The sequence below is a fragment of the Girardinichthys multiradiatus genome, chromosome 24, assembly GCF_021462225.1.
Source record: "Girardinichthys multiradiatus isolate DD_20200921_A chromosome 24, DD_fGirMul_XY1, whole genome shotgun sequence".
Lineage (NCBI taxonomy): Eukaryota > Metazoa > Chordata > Actinopteri > Cyprinodontiformes > Goodeidae > Girardinichthys > Girardinichthys multiradiatus.
Genome location: NC_061816.1, coordinates 20096234 through 20118046, shown reverse-complemented (window position 1 = coordinate 20118046; position 21813 = coordinate 20096234). Strand labels below are relative to the sequence as shown.

Sequence of the window (21813 nt, the reverse complement as noted above, 5' to 3'; positions counted from 1 at the left end):
AACCCTGGGCATCTTCTTCATGGGACTGTTGTACAACAACAGAGTGTCTTCAGTCAGCGGCTTCTTCTTCAGATTTGCTGTCAGACAGACCGCTACAGGAGATCCTTCCTGCCCACTGCCATCAAAATCTATACTGGTTCTTTGAAGAAACCTGCATAATATGAGCTACAACATTTCCCTTTGAGTTGAATAAAGTATTTTTGAATTGAATTGAATTTAAAGGGAAGAGAGATTAAACGTCCAATAATGTGGGGTGTTTGTTAGTGACTTTTGTTATTTGATATTCTTGTTTTGAGGTTAGAATTACCAATAAAATACAAACAAGTCGAATAAACAATTAAGTTTAATCAAATCCATTAGATAAATGTAGTTGTTAACCAACACCACTGTTGCACATGAATAATCTGGATCCTTTCCTGTTGTATATATTCCGAATAGTTTTATGTAATTGTTTGCCTCTGTAACAACTCTGAAGCATTTAACTGCTTCGTCTTCTATCTTATCAAAGATCTTGTGTACTCAAAGACACGTCACTCTAAATGTGTTTTCACATCACACAGCAGGCCCAACTGTAAGTTTTTCCACAGTTTTTTTCTGGTATTTATTGACATAAGTGAAAATCTCTCAGCTTCATAAAAAATATAAAGCTTTGCCCATCATCAAGTAGGCTACTTCACCACCCCCAGTTGCCTTACGCAGTACAATTAGTGGTAATAAACATATTTGAAACATAAACTTTGTATTTATTATGGAACCAACGGAGGTAAAATATCACACTAAAACGGGAAAAAAATAAGGAAAAAATAAAAACATAAAAACATAAGCACAATAGTTATTATTGAGTTAACTATGGTGAAAAGTAAAAGTTTTAAAAAAGATTAAAAAAAAACGATAATAAAAAAGAAAGATAGAATACCTGAAGAAAGAAAATAAGAAAAAGGTTTAGGAAAGGAACATTTAATGTCGTTAGTGCAAGAAGATGTGGGATTTTGGAAGATTATGTTTTACACGTAGATCAACAATAAAATACATATCTCATGTCTTCATATATTTCACCAGCTACTTTAAATAAATAAATATGTTGAAGCTTTTCTACCCGTGTATTCATTACAATTCCTTCAAACAAATTTGAAACAAATTTTGTACATTCGTGTTAGTTTGAACATATTTGAAAGCTTTTAAACCGAACTGAATTTTTGTTCTTCAATCAGTGAGTGGGGCATCTTGTTAACACAGACGATCTTCGAACATACGCCCAGCCTCAGCACCAGCGCATCCTTTCTTCACGCGCTTCTTTCCCTCCATCCGCGGCCCGCGTGACGCGCACAAACACCGCCGGACCTCGTTCTCCTGATCCTCGCGCTCTTCTCTCGCGCCTGCCTCGTTATGTCTTTGATCCCCGCCGCCCTGCCGTCATGCCCGCCGCTGATCGCTACCTGCCACCGATGCTGCTCCTCTTTCTGCCGTCATCGCTGCTGATCTGCTGCCTGGATGGGCCGGTGAGAGCGGCAGCGCAGGAGGGCGGAGGCCTGTCCTCATCCCCTTCTTCGTACGGGGACAATGGCCTCCCAGTCGCTCTGGGAGGCACCTCAGCTCAGGCTACGGGTAAACAATCTAGACCTTACCCTGATGTTCTGCAGATGATAAATATAATAAACATGTTTAGGTTATGTAGTGTTTTTGTTCTCCATCTGTTGGAAGACAGTAGGTTGTCAGTTCTGGTGTTTGCATTCATAAATAATGATCCAATCAGTTCTCTCATTATAAATGCAGAGCTGATAACCTTTTGTCTCAGTATTAATACGGACCTCTTAGATTAGAGGTGAAGTTCCTGAATCTACTGTTCTCACCCTGTTTTGGTGTAATTTTCCATGCCCCCAGGGGCTCAGCTGTGCTTGCCTCGTCACTTTTTTATGGAAACACGTGAAGATCTGAGCTCTTCCTTCTTGCTTTCTCCTCAGAGGCCCAGTTTTCTCTAAAGGTGCTCGTGAGAGACCTGGTGACTCGTCGGCCACTGGCAGGCGCCTCAGTGAACGTCTACCTGAACCACACCTTGAAGAGTTCAGCCCAGACGGGGGAGGATGGGCTGGTCCTGCTCTGGGTGCCATACAACCCAGGTGTTAGTTTGACCCTGCTGGGCAATAAAGAGGGATATGTGCCCACCCCCATGCCCTGGAGCACCGCCAAGAGACCAAGTGAGTGAAACAAATGGTACCTTTAGGAGCATCTCATGGGTTCAGTGTTTATTTGCAGATCTTTATTTACAGTAAAGTCAGCAGAACCCTCCCTCTCACTCAGATCTGCATTATTCATGAGCATTATATATTAATAAAGTGTCTGCAACAACACACTAGTTGTCTCTGAGGTTTGCTTGCTGCCTGTTTTAATGACTCAGTCTATGTGTCACCGGACCATCATTGTCCTGCCCAGAAGAGGGGGGCTGGGGGCTCCTGATGTGGCTGTAACAAAGGGGGCCTCTCTGTCTATTGTCCTGGTTCTCCCAGTGGGTATGAATTTGGCAAAGACGCAGCAGGGAGGTGGAGGTTTATATGAAGGATGGAGCAGGTGTTTTGTGGGTTTTGTTTTTCAGACACCTCCCATTTGTGCTGGTGAGACAGTCTGGGGAGTCCTAACAAGAGACCCGAGAATGAAACCATCTAGTGGTTAATTTACAGAATTACATGTTGTCCAAAAAATACCTTTAGGCTCTTTGTATCTTCAGTCCTGTGCAGCGCCCTGGAAATGTAGACATAGCCCAATTTGTCATATTACTACACAAACTTGTGTTTGATTGGGGTTTTATTTATGCAATTAACCAACACAATGTATTGCATACAGTAATATGAAACATTATTTGGCTTCCTAATGCAATCCAATCTGGCCCAGACCATCACAGTACCACCGTGCTTTATACTGGGTGTGATGTTCTTTTTGGGTTTGTTTTACACCAGATGTAATTGAATGCGCACCTTCCAAAAATTTTTACTTTTGTCTCATGAATCCACAAGATATTTTTATCAAACGTTTTGTGGATTATCGGTAGGCCTTTGTGTGAATTCTGGTCTGCAGTGGTTTAGGCCTTGGAACTCTCCCACGGATTATATTTTTGTTGTCTTTAGTGATGTAGATGCTGTTCTGGATTCTTTTGGAACCTCCTGAATGATCGATTGTATTCAGCCCCCTTTTTTCTGACAAGTCTTTATAAAACGTAGCACAACTGATTTCCTTCAGAAGTCAAGTAATTAATAGAGACACGGTGTGTAACTGAATCTCAGCATAAATAGAATGACTCAGAATCTATAAATGTTTCAAAGTTGCTAGAGGCATACAACCAAAGGCTCACAACTGTAAATGCAGCAAAAGGTGTGTGAAAACCATGTATTATTATTATTAATAATGTACAATTTCAGGGGGTATGAAAACATTCGCAAGGCACTGCAATAGATTGTGCAGGACTGTTTTTTAATATTTTATTTTTTCTATAACTACATTTATGTGTTCTATAACGATGACATTCTCTGTTTTTATTGCAGTTTTCTCCGCTGTGACTTTGCTGCTGCTCCCTCACAGTCAGGGAAACATCTGGCTGTTTGAAGACTCAGTACTCATCACCAGGAAGCTACCTGGTAGGTTCATACTCATCTTAGGGATCATATTTCCATAAGGACACTTATTCAAAAATAATTACTCTTCATATTTACACAGACAGCTCCTCCCAACCAAAGGTCAAGTTCCCCAAGAACCTCCTTACTGTTCCTGATAAAAGCAACATCACTTCATTGATGGCATACCTGACTGTGCCACAGCACCACCTGGCGAAGGACTGCACCAACTGCACCCCAGGCGTTATCAGCAATAAATCAGGTTAGTCTTTTTTGTTCACTAAGGTTTGTCTGAACATTATAAGTTTACATTCTCAGGAAATCTTTTCAGTGCTAAGAAGCATCGAGCTGAAGGCGGTTGCAGCCATCAGCGTTCAGTTGTACTCTGGTGGTGAGGAGCTCCAGGTCCGAGGACCCATCCAAATCAGCCTGCCACTGGGACACAACGCTCACGTGAAGGCCTCGAATACAGTACCTGCCTGGGTCTTCAACATGAAAACTGGTAGGAATAAAACTCCTTAAGTATATCAGAATACATGAGTAAAGTAAGTTTAACTACATGAGCTGATGCTATCTAAAGGTGCCTGGGAGAATCATGGTCTGGGAATAGTTAAAGAAATCGGTGACGAGCTGGTTTGGATGTACACAGCATCCCATCTGGGCTACTGGATCGCTGCCCCCCATCCTTCAGCAAAAGGTACCTTATCTAACATCTGTACATCACATCACATCACATAACAATGCAGTGAAAATGTGTTTTATCCCTTATGGATTTGGTTTTGATTTTTTGTCACTCTTAAATAAAAAAACCTGAATTAATACAAAAACTACTTTCAAATAAGGATGTAATTTTCTAAAGAAAATGCTATCAATACCAACCTGGCCCTATGTGGAAAAAGTAACTGCCCCTAGATCTAATATCTGGTTTAAGGGCAATTTAATAACTTTAGACCAGACCAAACAACATCATGCAGTTGCAACAGATTATTTCAGAGGCAGTATTGCACTGACTAAGAAGAAAAAAAAAAAGCACAAAGAAAGTCTGTTTCATCTGGGTTATTGATGCTACTTTGGTGTTCAAATGTATTTGTGAGCTTGCACCTCAGACATTAAATAGAGACAGGCTCTATTTAATTGATTACCTGATTCTACAGGTCTGGTACTACTTGCCTGGGTGTGGCTAGTGAAACTGAATTTCAAATTGTGATTAAAAAAAGTGGTAAACAATTTTTCAGTCACTTTTTTTCACTATCTGACACTGATACATGTCGAAAACATTTTGCCTTATAGATTATTTTGGACATCTAAGCTCTATGGATTTCATCTCTTACCACACCTACCTTTTGGTGGGAATACTGGGAGGAACTCTTGCCATAATGATTGGATTCCTATCCTTGCTTCTATGTCATTGTGGGTAAGAAAAACACAAATCTTATCAGTTATATTACATACAAACACTGATATACAGGCATCTAAAGGTTGGTGAGAATCCAGATAACCTAATCAAATTTTGCTGTTTCCACCTCCAGCAGTTCCCATCGAGAACCCAAGAGAAGGAGAAGGGCCCGATTTTCGAAACTCACTGTGGTAAAAAAAGACCAAACGACTTCCACTCACATGGAGGAGGGTTTGCTTCTCCGATCTGGCGACAACAGCCTTGCCTCCTGCAGTGTCCAGTGTGAACCATCATCCACACCCAGACACAAAGCCAACTACAACATTTATGTGGAGGATCCAGGCAGTCTGACTGCAGCTCCTCCTTATGATAATATTGCTTCAGATCGAATGAAGGGGACTCAGCCTCCGCCACACTACATCAACAGCGAGGAGGTGGCTCGGATACGTGAGAAAGCGGAGCAAAATCGGGCCAATATGAACTCTGACGACTTTTTTCATGATAAGCTGGTTCACATTTATAACCAGCCGGTAGCAATTATTCAGGCTCCAGAGCTGTTCGGTGTTCAGGAGCAGCAGCTACCAGGCTGCAAGGCTGCCACTTTTCCCAGGAATGGAGTTGAGTATGACGCTCATTCTGAGCCTGCAAGTAAAGACAGCTATACCCAGACGCTACCCAAAGTGCACTCTCAAGTTGGTAGCAGTCCACAGCAGACCAATCAAGACGAGCCTCAGCCTTTAGAGACTCCCCCACCAGGACAAGGTCCTAACGCTGGTGTCTGGGGACGCTACACTAACCTCCTCGAGTCCTCTGTGTCTGTGCCAGGGACTCTCAACGAAGCGGCTGGTATGGAGGCCTTTAGTAGTGGCCACAGCAGCGAGCTGCAGGGGATTTCTGAGCGCACCTTACTAGAGTTGACTCGTGGCAAGTCATCATCAGCTCACCCCAGGGCTTGGTTTGTGTCTCTGGACGGAAAACCGGCTGCCCAGGTTCGCCACTCCATCATTGAGCTCCAGAGCCGCCACCGGCCACCAAGTAGCAACGATACCAGCCTAGACTCTGGCGTAGACATGAACGAGCCCCAGCAGAGCATCCGCGACATAGAACGCGAAAGGCCGTTGATGAGGGGTTCCTCACTGCCGCATCACGGCAGAGGTGGCCGGTACGGTGAGGAGCAGGACCTAAGCAGCAGTGAGAGTGGCACCACTGCTACATGTACGCCAGAGGACCCTTCCCTAAGGAACATTCTAGATGGGAGCAGTGGGGCAATTCCTAATATTCCAGAAGAGCGGGATGGAATGGATACATCCAGTGCTCAAGAGGACAGCGAGTCGAGAGGTACACCCCCACCTCGACGACTTAGGAAGGTGAGGGAAAGAGGGAAGGCGGAAAAGAGGAGTACCAAGCATGTCCGGGAGGGAAGACCTTTGACCAAGAGAAGTTAGAGCTCGTTTGCTTTAGACATATAGACTGAAGTAGGTCCTCAAATTGGTGTTTACTTAGGCATTGTTGTTGCTGAATCCTGTGATTTTACAACTTTGCCAAAGAAAGCATAAGCTTAACTGAAGATGCACAGCAGCATCTAAAGTGCGTCATATTAAATCCTGATGCAGATGCTGTTTAAAAAGTTTCTGCACCTTGATTTCTCTTATCCCTCAAATCTGAAGATCACCAGCGAGATTCTTCAAAGCTAATACAATATGTAACCATTCCCAGTGTTTGCACTACAGAGGGTGCCTTCTTACTGCTGGTAATGATGAAATGTAATTTGTTTCCTTGTATTTATTGAAAATCTGATAAATCTGCAGGATGGACAAATGCACCTATCATCACCATAAATGCCTGCTATAAATTAAACAGTAAGCTTTCCTAATTCTCAGTGCTCTCACCTGATTTTGAACATACTGCCTCATAACAAGAGAACTGCAACACTGAACTGGAGACAGACCAACATACAGAGCTGCCATATTATGTTCACACCTGATATTCGATATCTTAGGACTACAGTTGCTTTTGTTTGCATGAAAATTAATGTTTCCATTCGTGTTTGAACACAAGGAGCCACAGAGCTACTAAGAGATCAGAATAGCTTTTAGACGACTCGGTGACCAAATGTTTTAGTTTATTTCCTGGTCTTGCTAGAAGACTCAGTGTTGTGCTGCCAATTGTAACGATTCCAACTCTGGGATTTCTACACCACAGTTAGAGAGTAATGAAAAAAATGACATTTGTTCATTTTTGAGTTAAATGTATTCAGGGGATCTACCTTAATGGGTTAACATGCTTTAATGTAAAAATGAAAGGAAACTGTTTTTTCCTTAATTGTCCTCTGATTCAACTACTTTTCTCACGTTCTAGTACTTTTAAGCCAGGATCTTGATGTTTTTCACATGTTAGTGCATGATTTGAATGGACCGATATCAACGAGGGTTGAAGTTGACTCAAGGAAGTTATGCCTTTGAACTGCAATGGGAGTGGATCACAGACTTGCAACGTCCCCCAGTTTGTGGGACGTTGCAAGGTGGAAGCCAATGGTTCTGCTGTCACTGGCTGTTTTACGTCTTGCCGGCCAGATTTATGCGACTGGACATCTTTGAGAGCTGGGCAGCCTCAGGAAGTGTGTTTTGACCAACCAGACAAGTCATAGCTCTGACGTCAGTAACCGAGGAAAAAAAAGAAAAAAAAAGAAAAAGAAACTTTGAGAGGTTTCCGAAATTTCATGTATGCCTTTGTCTCAGAAAGAACAACTTGAGTGTGGAAATTGAGCTGCTGATTTAGAGATTTCAGTGGTTCAAAATGCTTTGTCGTCGGAGCTGAACTTCCTTTTTGACAAAATGGTTTTAAGCTGGAATTCCGATGTGTTTTTCACACTTTAGTGTATGCTTTGTATGGACTCGTATGGTTTAAAGTTGTCCCACTATGTTTTTGATCAACCATAGGAGAACCGAGTTTGCATGTAGATGCAAAGCAATACCTGGCAGTGTTAATGCCAGTTGAAAACTTTAGGGTCAATGAAGCGGAACACACATCAGGGGTGCAGCAGTGCTTTAGATCAATAACTGGACATCAATAATCAGCTTTAGCATACATTAGATGTGTCATGGAAAAGTAAACCAAAACAGGATGGATTACTGCACTTCAGCCATGGATAGTTTTACCCAAAGTGTCAACACTTCTGTATACAAAATGTTCAAAAAGGATCCCTGCAACACCTTGGAGAGTCTGACTCCGACCAGATGTCATTGGTGTGGGTTGATGAAAGGAAAAGCCAGTGAAAAGCCGGCGCATGCCGTCCTTTTGGAATCCAAAAGATCAGGTTTTTGGAGTTTGTAAAAATGAGGCTGTACACAATTCATAATGTAGACCGATCAGCTTTAAATACAATTCAATCGGGTCTTAACTGGTTAAAATACTACAAATAAACAAAGTTTCACAAATCCAGTTTCAAGAATCACTGCGATAAAACCTGATTAGAATGACGTTGTTAATCCTTATTAGTGTCCCACTTTAAAATTTCATCAAAATTTATTCGGCAGGCCAAACGTTTCGAAGCACAAAATAATATATTGGTATGCTTTGCAACCAGATAAACAAGATTATAACATAAAGAGACACCTATTAGAATGTATTTTGCTATATTTATTGGAAATTTGGGTTTGTCTTGCTTAGCCACTATTTTCTTCAAAATAATTTTTTACAAAAGGCGTTAAACAGAGAGTTGCTTCCAAACCTTTGGCCTGTTGTGTAAGCTGAGTAGTATAGTAGGAAAAATACATGGAGAACCAATGGGATGGATTTCAGCTGTACAGTGGGTTTCTACTAACTAAATCACCATCATTAGAGCTGCAGAAGATAACTTTTGTAACAATGTATTTTTTACATTTTTGTTAAAACTGTCACTATATTCTGACAGTATAATCTGAGACACATGATCTGTGAAAAAAAATATATATATCAAGCTCCTCTGGCTCCTCCCAGTGGTCATACTGCCATTTGCAGAAATACACCACTCCCAGGTCAGAAATAACCAATCAGAGCAAGGAGGAATGTCTTAGCATGGTCAATTACGCTGGGGTACATGCTGCTCTCACCCAGTGTTGCCAGGTGTACAATAATTATTGTATTTGTACGATAATTTTGCTCTCTGTACGATGTACGATCAATATTCCTAAAAAAAGGCCAAATGTACGATAATTTGACCATTCCGTGAATGTGTGGTTGTAATCAGTCGTCATCAGCCTATCGCCAAAGTCTGTCGGAGATTTTTGTAAACCCTGAAGGCATCTGTGTCCAGATTCGGAAACAGATGCTGGAAATTACAGCGAATCGTGCTTTTCTAAATGTAACCTACGAGTGACGTAAATGCGTTGGCCTCAGAACAACGGCCATGATTGGCTGAGTAGACCACTGCGATTGAGGAAAAGGAAAAGAGAAAAGCAGAAGCAGAGCCCGGCACTGTCGGGCTGCAGCTGTTGATAAATCTGTTCCGTACTGACGCCACAAGGCTGCGAGTGCCTGTTAGACGCTATTCAACACATCAACAGACTTGTTATTTTGGTTATGACGAGTGTATGATAATTTTCCTCAAAATACGATAATTTTATGTCTCTAGTACGATAATCTTACATTTCTCACCTGGCAACACTGCTCTCACATTGCATATCGTGGTTCAAGTTAACGATTGCCAGCTGTACTAATATGGTGAAGAAACAACAAGAAAACTGCCAATTTCCTGAGTGGCACCTGCTCAGAAAACAAAGACAGGTAAACAGAAGAAGTCAGATGAAGGAAAGCAAGCCGCACACGGCAGGCTCCGCTATGGGGGAGGATCTGTAGCACAGCAGAGAGTAAGGGGGAGGGACCTGTAAGGTGTGCTTGTTCAAATTTTCAGGCTAAGTCCAGGTTTTTGTCAGAACTCCCAACTGCAGCTTTAAAGATTTAAGAGGATTAAACAAAATGTAGCTATCTTAGCAGTCTGACATAAAAAAAAAAGTAGCCTCCTGTTTGAACACACATGGGTACATATGTCCTGAGGGGTATAAAGCATAAACGTGGAGCCTCCAAAGACATTTTTGGTTGGTAACTGGGACAAAAACGGAGAATTCTCACCATGAATGAATTTTTCTTGCAAATCAACTTATTCACATTTAGTCTTCCATTCTAGTTCTTCTGCAACACAATTTCACGATTAATACTTGATTGTCTGCGCTAAAAAGTGTTATCTTTTATATGTAAATACCATTTTCTGTGATATGTGACAGTGAGTCATCTGTGTCATCTTGTTCTTTTCTTCCACTTGAAAGAAGGTCCAACGATCTGTTCTTTTGACAGTTTGAATAATGTGACTTATGTTAAGGTTGTCTTTTTAGGGGAGTGTACTCAAAGAGCATTCTAAGTTGAAATGTAGCTTATGCGTAAAAACACTTTCACTCACCAATCCCTGGCTTGAAAACAAAATGTTTCCCAGCTTCTTCAGTGAGATGAGAAGTCGTTTTTGAACACTTTGTGCAAACGTTACGCAAAACAAACCTACTGCCACTCTGGTTTTTAAATGATCCATCTGAATGTATCTGTACTAATTCCGGTGTGCTCCCTCTTGTATCCAACCATCCAGCATCATGGGCTTCAATTTCTTCCAAAAAGGACACCGCTTGTGTTTTTACCTTCGTAATGTTGGTGTTGTTGTAGTTATTGCATTTTTTGTGCACTAAATTAATAAACTTACTTCATACTAATTATTTCTGAGTTGTTTTGTTGAAGCACTATTAGTTTGCTTATAGTGCAAAACTAATAGTGCACTACAAGTTTGTTTAATTAATATGAATTAAACAAACTTGTAGTAAAGTGGATTAAGTGACAGATTTACGAATGGAATTCCACGTAAGCCTTTACATTTGAGTGTTTATTGAAACTCCAGTCATCCTCAGCTCCAAGGTGGCTGCTTTTACCTCGTTCATGTCTTTCAGGTGCACTTTAGTTCGCCTTGCAGCCTTGTTGTCTCGTGTCTTTTTGGCGGAACTTGCGCAAGACTTCTGTATTGGATGACTAAAAGGCAAGGTATCCAGTAGTACCTCCAAGTTAAGAGCTCCACATGCAGGAGAGGGTCTAGCACTTTGAGCGTGCAATGGTATCCCAGGAACAAACAGGTCCTTTAAGTCAATTTCCTGCTTCTTGGTACAGATGGACTTAGGAGATGTGTTCCTATCAGTTGTCTTCTGGCTGAATATGACATATCCATCCAAGGGACATGAGTTTGACCTCAGGAGGATCTGGTCCACGCAGTCCATGTGAAACTGAATGGGAGAGATGACCAAATATAAGTGCCTTACAAATGTATTAAAACCTTCAGAACATCTTCACATTTGTCATATTACACCCAAACTTATTTTACAGGGATTATATGTGTAAGACCAACACAAAGTAAACCAGTGGACGGAAAATAATATAAGAAATGTTTGCCCATTCTTCTTTAGAGATAAACAGGCAGTTGGCTGAGAGAGAGAGTTCATCAAAAAAGGTCTCCCCACCAAATTCCAGAGAAGAGGACCCCCCTGTTAAACCCCCCTACCCCCAAACCCCGACCCTCCCATTAAACCCCCACAACCCAGACCCGACCCAGACCGCACAGAACTCTATCATCTCCACTGAGCCCAGTTCTTGCTTTACTGGATTTCACTGACAACATAACATGAAATAAGTTTTTTTAGATTAGGACCCTAATGACTCTGACATCTTCTCCATTCAACACCCCCCGTGGACGAGGTCCTGCTACTAAACCAACATCTTCCAAAAGCTGCAGAGCCCCACCACCTCCTAATCTATCTCCTTCAAATCAGGACCTTCAAATCACTTCTCTTTGACACAGTCTGGGCCCCAGTGGTAACTATCATAAATGATCATTTCCAGGAAAAACTTGGGCCCCTAATAGGAGATAGTTGTAAAATCTCTGTGCTTATAGGTGACAGAAAGAACAAAGCCAAAAGGATAAGAGATAGTAATAAACAATCAACGAAAGCCATAAACTGTCAGGTTCAACCAGACACAGAATTAATATCAGCAACTAAGTCATATAAACTGGCTTTATTAAACATTAGATCTCTGTCAGGAAAATCCTTTTTAATCAATGACTTCATTACTGACCACGATCTTGATGTTATGTTTTTAATAGAAACATGGTTACATGAATTTAATGAACATCCCATTCTGATAGAGTCGACTCCTCCAAACTACAATTTTCTTTGTGAGAGCAGACAGTAAAGAAAAGGTGGAGGGGGGGCCACTTTGTTTAAAGATTTACTAAATTGTAAAAAAGTATTTCGGGGCAAATTTCACACTTGAATATTTGGCTCTCCAGGTAAAGAGCCCGTTCCGAACAATGTTCTTGAATATTTACAGGCCCCCTAAGTCCAAAACAAACTTTATCAGTCATTTTAATGAGTTTTTATCTGTTGATTATGACTGTTTAATTATTGTGGGAACTTCCACATTCACATGGACAATCCTGAAGACAGAAGTGCAATAGATCTATGTGACACTCTTAGAAATGTTGGTTTGACTCAACATGTTAAACAGCAAACGTGCAAACAGGGACATATTTTGGACTTTATCATCACTAAGGGTCTAAACATTTTCAAGGTGTCTGTAACTGATGTTGCTCTATCTGACCACTTTTCTGTTATTTTTGAAAGCATCATCTGCAATGACTCAGTTTGCCAAAGAGACATGATAAGAAAACACATCTTTAAGGACGGTGCTGCTGAAACCTTTAACCAGATTTACTCTTCTACCTCCACTTTGCCCTGTAACACTGTAGATGAGCTGGTAGATAACTTTCATTCTAAAATCTCAGACATCATTGATTCAATTGTTCCAATTACAGTGAAAGTCGTTTCTGGGAAGAAAATGTCTCCATGGAGAAGTGCTCCACCAGTCAGAAGTGAAAAAAAGGAGTGTTGAAAATCTGAACGCAGGTGGCGAAAGACTGGACTCCAGGTTCACTATATTATCTATAAAGAGAGACTATACAGATATAACCTACAACTGAAAAATGCAAGATAATCTTTCTTTTCTGAGATCATCAGCAAAAATATTAACAATGCTCGTACATTATTTGCCACAGTCGACAGGTTAACAAACCCTCCTGTAACTGTAGCATCTGAACTCCACTCTACCAGGGCCTACAATGAATTTGCTAAATTCTTTACTGAAAAAACCCAAAAGATCAAAGGGGCAGTCAGCACATCCACATCAACTCCAGTACCAAAGTTGTCTCCAACTAGAACTGATTATGACAAAATTTCCCAATTTCACCAAATAAACTACAAAAACTTAGAAGAAATCGTACACCAACTAAGCTCTTCTTCCTGCTGTCTCGGTGTTTTATACACAGCTTTCCTTAAGAAAGCTTTGCCTGTAATAACATCTGATTTAACACAAATAATAAACACGTCCCTTTTGTCAGGTGTTTCCCCCCAGGCCCTGAAAACAGCAATTATCAAACCTCTATTGAAAAAGAGCAACTTGGACAAGCTGCTACTACAGAACTACAGGCCTATATCAAACCTCCCCTTCATCAGTAAGATTATTGAAAAAGCTGTGTTTCAGCAGTTAAACAACTTCCTAACAACGACCAACCGCTTCGATGTCTTCCAGTCAGGCTTCCTCCTCACCACAGTACAGAGACCGCTCTTGTCAAGGTGTTCAGTGACATCCGTATAAATGCAGACTGTGGAAGAACCACAGTGCTGGTATTATTGGACCTTATCGCAGCATTCGACACTGTTGATCACTCTATTTTATTAGAGCGCCTGGAAAACTGGGTCGGCCTTTCTGGTACAGCACTCAATTAGTTTAAATCCTACTTGAAGGACAGGGACTTTTTTGTGTCAGTAGGTAACTTTACATCAGAGAGCACAAAAATCACATGTGGCGTTCCCCAAGTGTCCATCTTAGGGCCCCTCCTGTTCAATATCTACATGCTTCCCCTAACTCAGATTTTAATAAACAACAACATAAATTATCATAACTATGCAGACGACACACAGCTATACGTGACGATGTGACCAGGTGACTATAAACCCATTCAAGCGCTGGGTAAATGCTCAGAAGAAATCAATGCATGGATGTACAACACAGCTTCAGTTAATACAACTAGAAACCACCAATCAGGCTGGATACCTGGGTGTAGTGATGGACTCAGACCTGAACCTTCAGAGGCACATAAATATAGCAACAAGGTCGGCCTTCTATCACCTAAAGAACATCTCCAGGATTAAAGGTCTAATGTCTCAGCAGGACCTTGAAAATCTAATTCATGTGTTCATCTTTAGTAGAATTGATTACTGCAACGGTGTCTTCACAGCTCTGCCTAAAAAGTCAATCAGACAGCTGCAGTTGATCCAGAACGCTGCTGCCCGCGTCCTCACTAGAACTTAGAAAGTGGAGCACATCAACCCGGTTCTAAAGTCCCTACACTGGCTCCCTGTAGCTCAGAGAATAGACTTTAAAATAGTCTATAAAGATAGTCTATAAATCACTGAATGGCTTAGCACCAAAATACATTACAGACTTCTTGCTGGCTCAAATCTACTCTGCATACCCAGAACCAGAACCAAACATGGAGAAGCAGCTTTTAGTTCTTATGATCCACTAATCTGGAAAAAACTCCCAGAAAACTGTAAAAGTGCTGAAACCTTAAGTTGCTTCAAATCAAGATTAAAAACTTATTTGTTTAGAGTGGCCTTTGACTGGACCATCTAAACATTATTAGTTACGTTTTCAGTCCAACTTTCATTTTCTTAACAATCATTTTATCATAAATGTTTCATATTTTTTATTATAATCTTATCATTTTAATTCTCTTAAATGATGTGTTTGTAAAATATTTAATTTGCTTTTAAAAAACCAAAAAGTAGGATGTATATTCCTTTTGAAACACACAGCATTATTGATTCATTTAAAAACTGGGAATGCTGTGCAACAATCTGGAGCTTTAAGTCTGCATTTTTCATCTCAAACACTAAAGTAACCAGATCTTTTTTTTTTAAATGTCTAAATGCAACGATGCTATCCAACCTGTTCTACCTGAACAATAGCAGCAAATAATAATAAATATTGACACTTTTAACTACAAAACCATGTTGCTGCTAAATATTTCAGTTCATTCTCTTCCTACTGTTCAAGAAGATTACATCCCACTGGGCGTTTTTTCAGCTTCGCATTTTGACACGACTAAAATGAGATCTCCCCCAGTGGAGGGTGTCTGGTTTGGGGACCAGCGGATTTCGTCTCTTATTGCAGATGATGTGTTCCAGCTGGCTCCCTCAAGCCAAGACCCACAGCATGCCCTGGGGCAGTTCGCAGCTGAAGAGGCTGTGATGAGGATCAGCTTCTCCAAGTCCGAGGCCATGGTTCTCTGCCCTCTCCAGGCTGGAGGGGAGTTCCTGTATCAAATGGAGGAGTTCAAGTATCCCGGGTTTTGTTCACGAGTGAGGGGAGAACGGAGCAGAAGGTCAACAGACGAACTGATGCGGCTGCCGCAGTAATGAGGACGCCGTGCCGGTCTGTTGTGTTGAAGAGAGAGCTGAGCCGCTTTCGATTTACCAGTCGGTCCACGGACCTACCCTCACCTATGGGCATGAGGTTTGGGTCGAGATCATGGATACAAGCGGCTGTAATGAGCTTCCTCTGCAGGGTGCCGGGAACTTCCTTTGAGATAGGTTGAGAAGCTCGGCAATCAGAGAGGAGCTCAGAGTAGAGCCGCTGCTCCTCCACTTCGAGAGGAGTCAGTTGAGGTGGCTCAGGCATCTGTTCCGGTTGCCCCCTAGACGCGTCCCTCGAGAAGTGTTCCATGCACATCCCACCGAGAGGAGGCCCAGGACACCCTGGAGGGACTATGTCTCTCGGCTGGCCTGGGAACGCCTTGGGCTCCCCCTGGAGGAGCTGAAGGAGGTGTCTGGGGAGAGGGACGTCTGGGCGACTCCACGGAATCTGCTGCCCCTGTGACCTGGTCCCGGATAAGCGGAAGACGACGCATACGAGTGAAATAAGATCTGATTGGATTTCATCTTTTTCTAACATTTTTGTCATGTTTTTATTAGTTGTCGGTCCTTTCTGTCAGAGTTCCAGTCATTCAGGATTAGATTTTATTCAGTTTCCGGCTAGTTTTCAACAGGAAAATCAAATCGAGGACGGAAAATGTCATGAACATTTTTCATTCGTGACAAAATCAATACTTTCTTTCACTCACAATGTTTTGCATTTGGGCCAAAAAGGTCCATTTTTGTTTCATGTGACCAGAGCACTTTCTCCCGCATGCTTGCTGTGTCCCTGCACGGCTTGTGGCAAACTGAATAGGCTGGACTGGACTGTCATTACAGATGTTAGAATAAAAGGGGATGCTAACTAATGCATACCCTAGTTAATTTTTTTTGTTGAAATTGTATTGTGGTAGTATTGTGACAAAACATGAAAAAGTTTAAGCGGTATGTCAATGTACGTTTATTTGTAGTGCTTGCAGGAAGTCTGCAATTACCTTGTGATGACAGGGCAAAGTTCGGACCTGTTGACCCAGTCTAAAACTCTCCAGGCAGATCCGACACTGCATCCCCTCATTCAGCAGCAGAGAGCCTGACCTCACTTTGACTGCTGGCAGACCCTCTAACACGCTGTCTGCAAAAAACTCTGCAACAGTGCTGAGGAGAAGCAGAAACATGAAGTGGTCATGTGATCGGTGCAGGAAGTGACTGATCCCTAAACATACCTTTCATCTTGTGGTTTTGGATCTCCGGTGGAGCCTGCAGCCACAAGAATCCACTTTTCTTTTCTTGTCTGTTTGAAACAAAGAGTTTGTCTCGTTTAAAACCTCTTTAAGTTGCAGCAGCTGTTGATATTTATAGCAGATTTGATCTCAGTGCCTTACTGCTCTTAAAGCAAGTGGATGTTGTGAGTGGCAGCCTTTCCTCGTGCAGTTCTCACACAGATACAAAGAACTGCAGATGGTGCATCTTCAAAAGAGATGTAATCAGATTGTTTTTCTTTTGTTTGAAAAGAAGGCTGAAGCTATAGCTAAGAAAAAGAAAAGTACCTATTTGTTTTGATCATTTAAAATTGAGGGTATTAGTGACAACAGAAGGAAAACATAATGCAAGGTTTTTTTCTACACAAAACATCTGCTTTCAACACCATCCAACCTTATTCTTCAGCTTTTACACCCATAACTGTATCTGCACCCAGAAAATTGGTTTTGCACTTTGCACTCATCGTGGTTTTTCCATCTAACTTACTTGAAACAGGTCCCAGTGATGGGGCAGACTCGGCAGCTGCAGCAGAGCACTCCCAGGTGTCTGTCTGGTTTCTCTCTTTCTGCAGCGGTGAAGAGCTTGGCTGCATTCTTCACCTGCTCCTGGAGCAGCTTCAGGGAACTAAAGTCCTCCCTGCACAGGGGGCACTTCAGCATCTCCTGACTGTCTGACAGCCTCTGGTGGTCGGCCCACATCTTCATGCAGGAGATGTGCACGCTGTTACCGCAGCTGAACCTTGCAGGGACAGACGGAGTGCAGGAAATCTGTCAGGAAAGCTGAATATAATTGTTATTATATCCGACGCAGAGCTGGAGGTTTCCTGTATATTACATCTGGATGTGCAGAGGTGGGGTTACTAAACATTTATGGGGTCATGTTCTGGTCGACAGAAACAGCTCCGACCCAAACCCACCTGCAGTAAGACACAGGCTGTTTTTTCAGCAGCAGCCCCTCCTGACAGATCGGACACACATCCTGGGCCTGAATCACTTTCCGGCAGACGCTTCCAACCTCCTGGCCTGGAACGTTTCGGCCGGGGTTCCCAGCAGCAGCAGAGGCGTCGAGCTCCGTCCGGCGGGCTTCAGCCAGGTGTAAACCCTGGAGCACCTCCAACAGCTGTCGCTCCGATAACCCGAGCTGAAATGCATCTGCGGCAGGAGTATTTTTAACAAACGTGTCGACGGCAGGATACACAGCGGGATGGGTCACTGCTTTCAAACTGTCAACAAACTTTACACAACTGGGCTGAAACTGAGGGCTGCACAGAATTAAAAAGCAGTGACTCAAGTGGTCAGTTCTGGAAAACGGCACAGGGTTGTTGAGTGGTTAGAGAGAGAGAACTACACCATCAGGACCATGAGGTGGTTTATCAGATCTTACAAACAGATTGACACAAAACTTTAAAAAATGCTTACACTCGTGCTCTCTGGGTAGCCTGAACTTCCGCAGAAAAAGCCTAGAATGAGAAAGATTGTTGGTTGATAGACAAAACTGAAACCAGTTTCAATCCAGTTGGATTCAAATCATCAATATAAAGCAGGACCAAATTATTTTCCACATCCAATTCCAGCAAACTGGTAGGTTTCCAGTGCATGAGCAGATAGAATGGATGGATGTTAATAGCACAAAGAGGCGAATAAAAGATCAATAAAAATTGAATTTACTCTAAATCCACAACCTGGACACATCTGAATCAATTTGCATCAGGACAACCAAAGGCATGCAAACATAAAATACATCATTGTAGCTCTTTGTTCCTGTGTGTGCTACTGATACCAGCAGATGTGTTTGCACGGCTGCTGCTCCTTGGTGAACGCAGGACAGGTGCATGTATGCGGCTCGCCCAGGCACACCTGGACAACAGGAGAACATGCTGGATCCTGATCTATGAGCAGCATGAATGATTGTTCCAGAGTGACTGACCTTAAAGCTCCGCGTCTCTCCGTCCTCTCTCAGCAGAAACGCAGCCGGGCCAAAGGACCTGAGCAGTAACATGGTCGTGCTGAGGGCTTGGTCCTGATGGAGGCTCACGGCGTCACTGGCCGTGTTCCTCCAGGTGGTTTTCCTGGACATCCTGTCACTGACCCGAACGGATATTTGTCGAGCAAAAACCTGAGGTGAAAGATATGAATTACTGCCAATAAATACAGGGCTGATGCTGTAAATCAAAGTATTGTGGGAAATAATTGCAATAGAAGTGTATCTGATGGAAAACTGAAATAAAGGCCAAGTTGGTGGAACTGTATAGAAATCAGGAAAGAAGGCATCTGTAACACGATAGTGGCTGCTTTCCAGTACAAAAACATCAACTAGTGCTCTGATTGGCAGCAGTGTCTGTCTTTGGCATAAACAGATTCTTCTTTTTATTTTCCTGGAACAATACAAGAAAAACAGTTCTTGTAAACCTTTATAAAAACCAAGATCAGGTGAGAAAGGGTCGCAAAATGAAATGGCCAGAGCAAAGTAAAAGTTTAAAAAAAACATGCAAAATTACAACAAAAAAAACACGTTTTTTTTCTCCCCACAGATTCCACTTCTGGATCAAAAGTGTATGAATCCTAATTTACAAACCAAAATTGAGTAAAAAAATATATTAAAAGAAGAAAAAAGGATTTAGAAGAGAGCATTGTGTTTTAAGTCACTAAAACATTTAGAGAGAAAAGGAAACATCTCTTAGCTGCACTACCTTTCCACTGAGCATTTCCCTAAATGTCCACCAGCTGAACATCACTGACCAGATCAATCAGCTTGTGGCTGAAATCGTGTATCTGCGTAGTTTACTAGTATAGCAAGGCCTCCTTTCTCTTTCATGTGTAATGCTCCTCCTGAAGATATTTTTTTTCTATTATTTCTATTGTAGTAATTCACTAACTTATTATTTTTAATATACTTTTTTATTTTTGTGTATTTAGGTTGTTCCATTTTTAGAATTTTAGGCTTTTTCTATTTTTTTATTTGGTGTTTTGGTACTTAATTAACAACTTACCTGTGTTTCCTTAGTTCCTGATCCTCCTAAATTGTGTTTTTTTTTCTTCTATATTATCTTTTTGGTGCTTTTGTATGTTTGTTTAGCTATCACGGTGTTGGGCCGATTTTAAAACCCAGCAGGGATCATGGATCAGTTTGAATAAATCAAAACACATATAGAGGTCATCTTGCCTTACGCTGAAGAGAAAATAATCTAAAATGGAGGTTCCAACAAGACAACGATCCCAAACACCCCAGAAAGGGGGTTCCATGGCAACAGGAGTAAAATATGGCGTGGTCAACCCAGTCCCAGGACAATAACCCAGTAGAAAACTATAAGGGTGACATAAACATGGCGTTTCTGATGCAAACACAAGGAATGCAGACGAAACGTGGAACGCAGAGCCGTTTTCCTGGCCTGGAACACCTCTTCACAGCTGCCAGAAAGTAATCCCTCCATGCAACACAGACGTAAAGCAGCTCTCAGGAACAACTTCGTGGATTTAAAGGAAATCTGCATCTTCAGGCATTTTACAGTTTATGCACACAACACTGTAAAAGTCTTGGATTTTATGTCACATTTTTCCTTCCAAGAATTTTGAGGTTCTTGTAATCTTCTAAAGTAGTCCTGATTGTTGATAAATGATTTCTGAAATTCTCTCTTTTGCGTATATTTTACACTTCTTCAATACTAAAAAACCCACCCTACTTTTTTGGTAGTTTCAACTACGTATGAAGCCTGGAAACAGCACCAGCTCCTCATCCGCCTCCTATTGGCTTCTAATTATGTCTAATTTTGATCCAATTTATGGATAAATTGGACCATTTATGACTATTTTCTCTCCAGCAATATACAAAACAACAAATAGAAATGCGGTAAACGACGTCACTGACTAATTTACCAACACCTATGCACTAAAACGGTTCAAGCTCACACATTGGATATTCAAATCGACAAACCCACCTTTTTTAGCCACAAACGTCCCAGAAATTAGCCTCCTGTTTTCACGGTAACACCACGACGCCAAGACGAAGCAACTTTACACTCCAACCCCTAGGAGTTCCTGTAGCCATGGTAACGGGAGGGACTATGCTGTGTTTGACCAGCAGAGGGCGGTATTTCTCAGAAATGGAAGCTTTCCAGTTGGATCCATTTTAGGCAGCTGTTTTGGGAACAAAACTAATAGTAAAAATGTGTTTCGTTATTTGAAATATTAAACATAAATAAATAAATACTAAACAAACAAGAAGAAAATTTAATCCGAATTCAGCTGAAAAATACTTTCCTGATCCCAATATAAAATTAAATTGACTTAAAATACATATTTCCTCACACCATGTCATTTGTCTTTTCTAAAATTGGGTTATTGTCTGCCCAATTGACTGATTGCTTGACTAGTTGACTTAATGATTGATTAACTGACTGACTGATCATTGGCTAGTTACTTAATTATACTAATAGTTGTTATTATTATTATTTTATTATATTTGTCCTGCACTTCTTTAATATCAATTGCAATTGAAATCAGATATTTAATAAATATTCATGTTTTTCTCGCTGTTTGATACTGTCAGACCACACTTTTTCCTATTTTCAGTCAGTGAGGATGAACAAAATCATTTCCATTTGCTAAGTGCTAGAATAAAAAGGAGAAACTATATTTAAATGTTTTGTATTTAAAGTCACGAGTTTACATACATTAACATTACTCAGCCTAGATGATAATGTCATTGCTTTGTAAGCTTCTGATGGCTAATTCGCAACACTTGAGGTAAGCAGAATGACACCTGAGGATTGATATTGAAGCTTGCAAAACTGAGAACATCCTCCTGAGAGTGAAGAGCGGTGGTGGCAGCATTATATTGTCTGGGTGTTTCACTCTAGGAAGAACTGATGTGCTTCACAAAATATGACGTCATGAGGAAAGAACATTATGGGCAAACAATGAAGCAAAATCATCCAGGGAGAGGAAGCTTGGGCACAAGTGGGTCTTTCAACAATGAAACTAATGTACTGCAATGCACTTCTCAGATAATAAATAGTTTT

General features: G+C 41.4%; 2 protein-coding genes across 6 annotated transcripts; one reads left to right on the top strand and one right to left on the bottom strand.

Annotated features, from left to right (window-relative positions):
- Positions 1-962: 962 nt before the first annotated feature.
- Positions 963-10733, top strand: LOC124861666 (protein FAM171B). 2 transcript variants are annotated; one of them, XM_047355559.1, is made up of 8 exons: positions 963-1605; positions 1962-2195; positions 3534-3626; positions 3706-3864; positions 3934-4104; positions 4183-4299; positions 4893-5016; positions 5135-10733. In XM_047355559.1, exons 1-8 carry the CDS (start codon positions 1416-1418, stop codon positions 6441-6443), a joined length of 2397 nt encoding a protein of 798 aa, XP_047211515.1. In that variant the 5' UTR covers positions 963-1415; the 3' UTR covers positions 6444-10733. The 2 variants fall into 2 exon arrangements, with proteins under 2 accessions (XP_047211515.1, XP_047211514.1); XM_047355558.1 differs by having other exon boundaries at positions 966-1605; positions 5132-10733.
- A 146-nt stretch (positions 10734-10879) lies between these two features.
- Positions 10880-20847, bottom strand: zswim2 (zinc finger, SWIM-type containing 2). Of its 4 annotated transcripts, none has more exons than XM_047355560.1 (10): positions 20731-20847; positions 18723-18911; positions 18576-18652; positions 18215-18255; positions 17713-17947; positions 17283-17534; positions 16919-17003; positions 16760-16827; positions 16532-16691; positions 10880-11291 (listed from the first exon to the last, which is right to left on the bottom strand). In XM_047355560.1, the coding sequence occupies exons 2-10, from the start codon at positions 18870-18872 to the stop codon at positions 10887-10889; spliced, it is 1473 nt and encodes a 490-aa protein (XP_047211516.1). In that variant the 5' UTR covers positions 18873-18911; positions 20731-20847; the 3' UTR covers positions 10880-10886. The 4 variants fall into 4 exon arrangements, with proteins under 4 accessions (XP_047211516.1, XP_047211517.1, XP_047211518.1 ...); XM_047355561.1 differs by lacking the exon at positions 20731-20847 and adding an exon at positions 19786-20208; XM_047355562.1 differs by lacking the exon at positions 20731-20847 and having other exon boundaries at positions 17713-18096; positions 18723-18864.
- Positions 20848-21813: the final 966 nt, after the last annotated feature.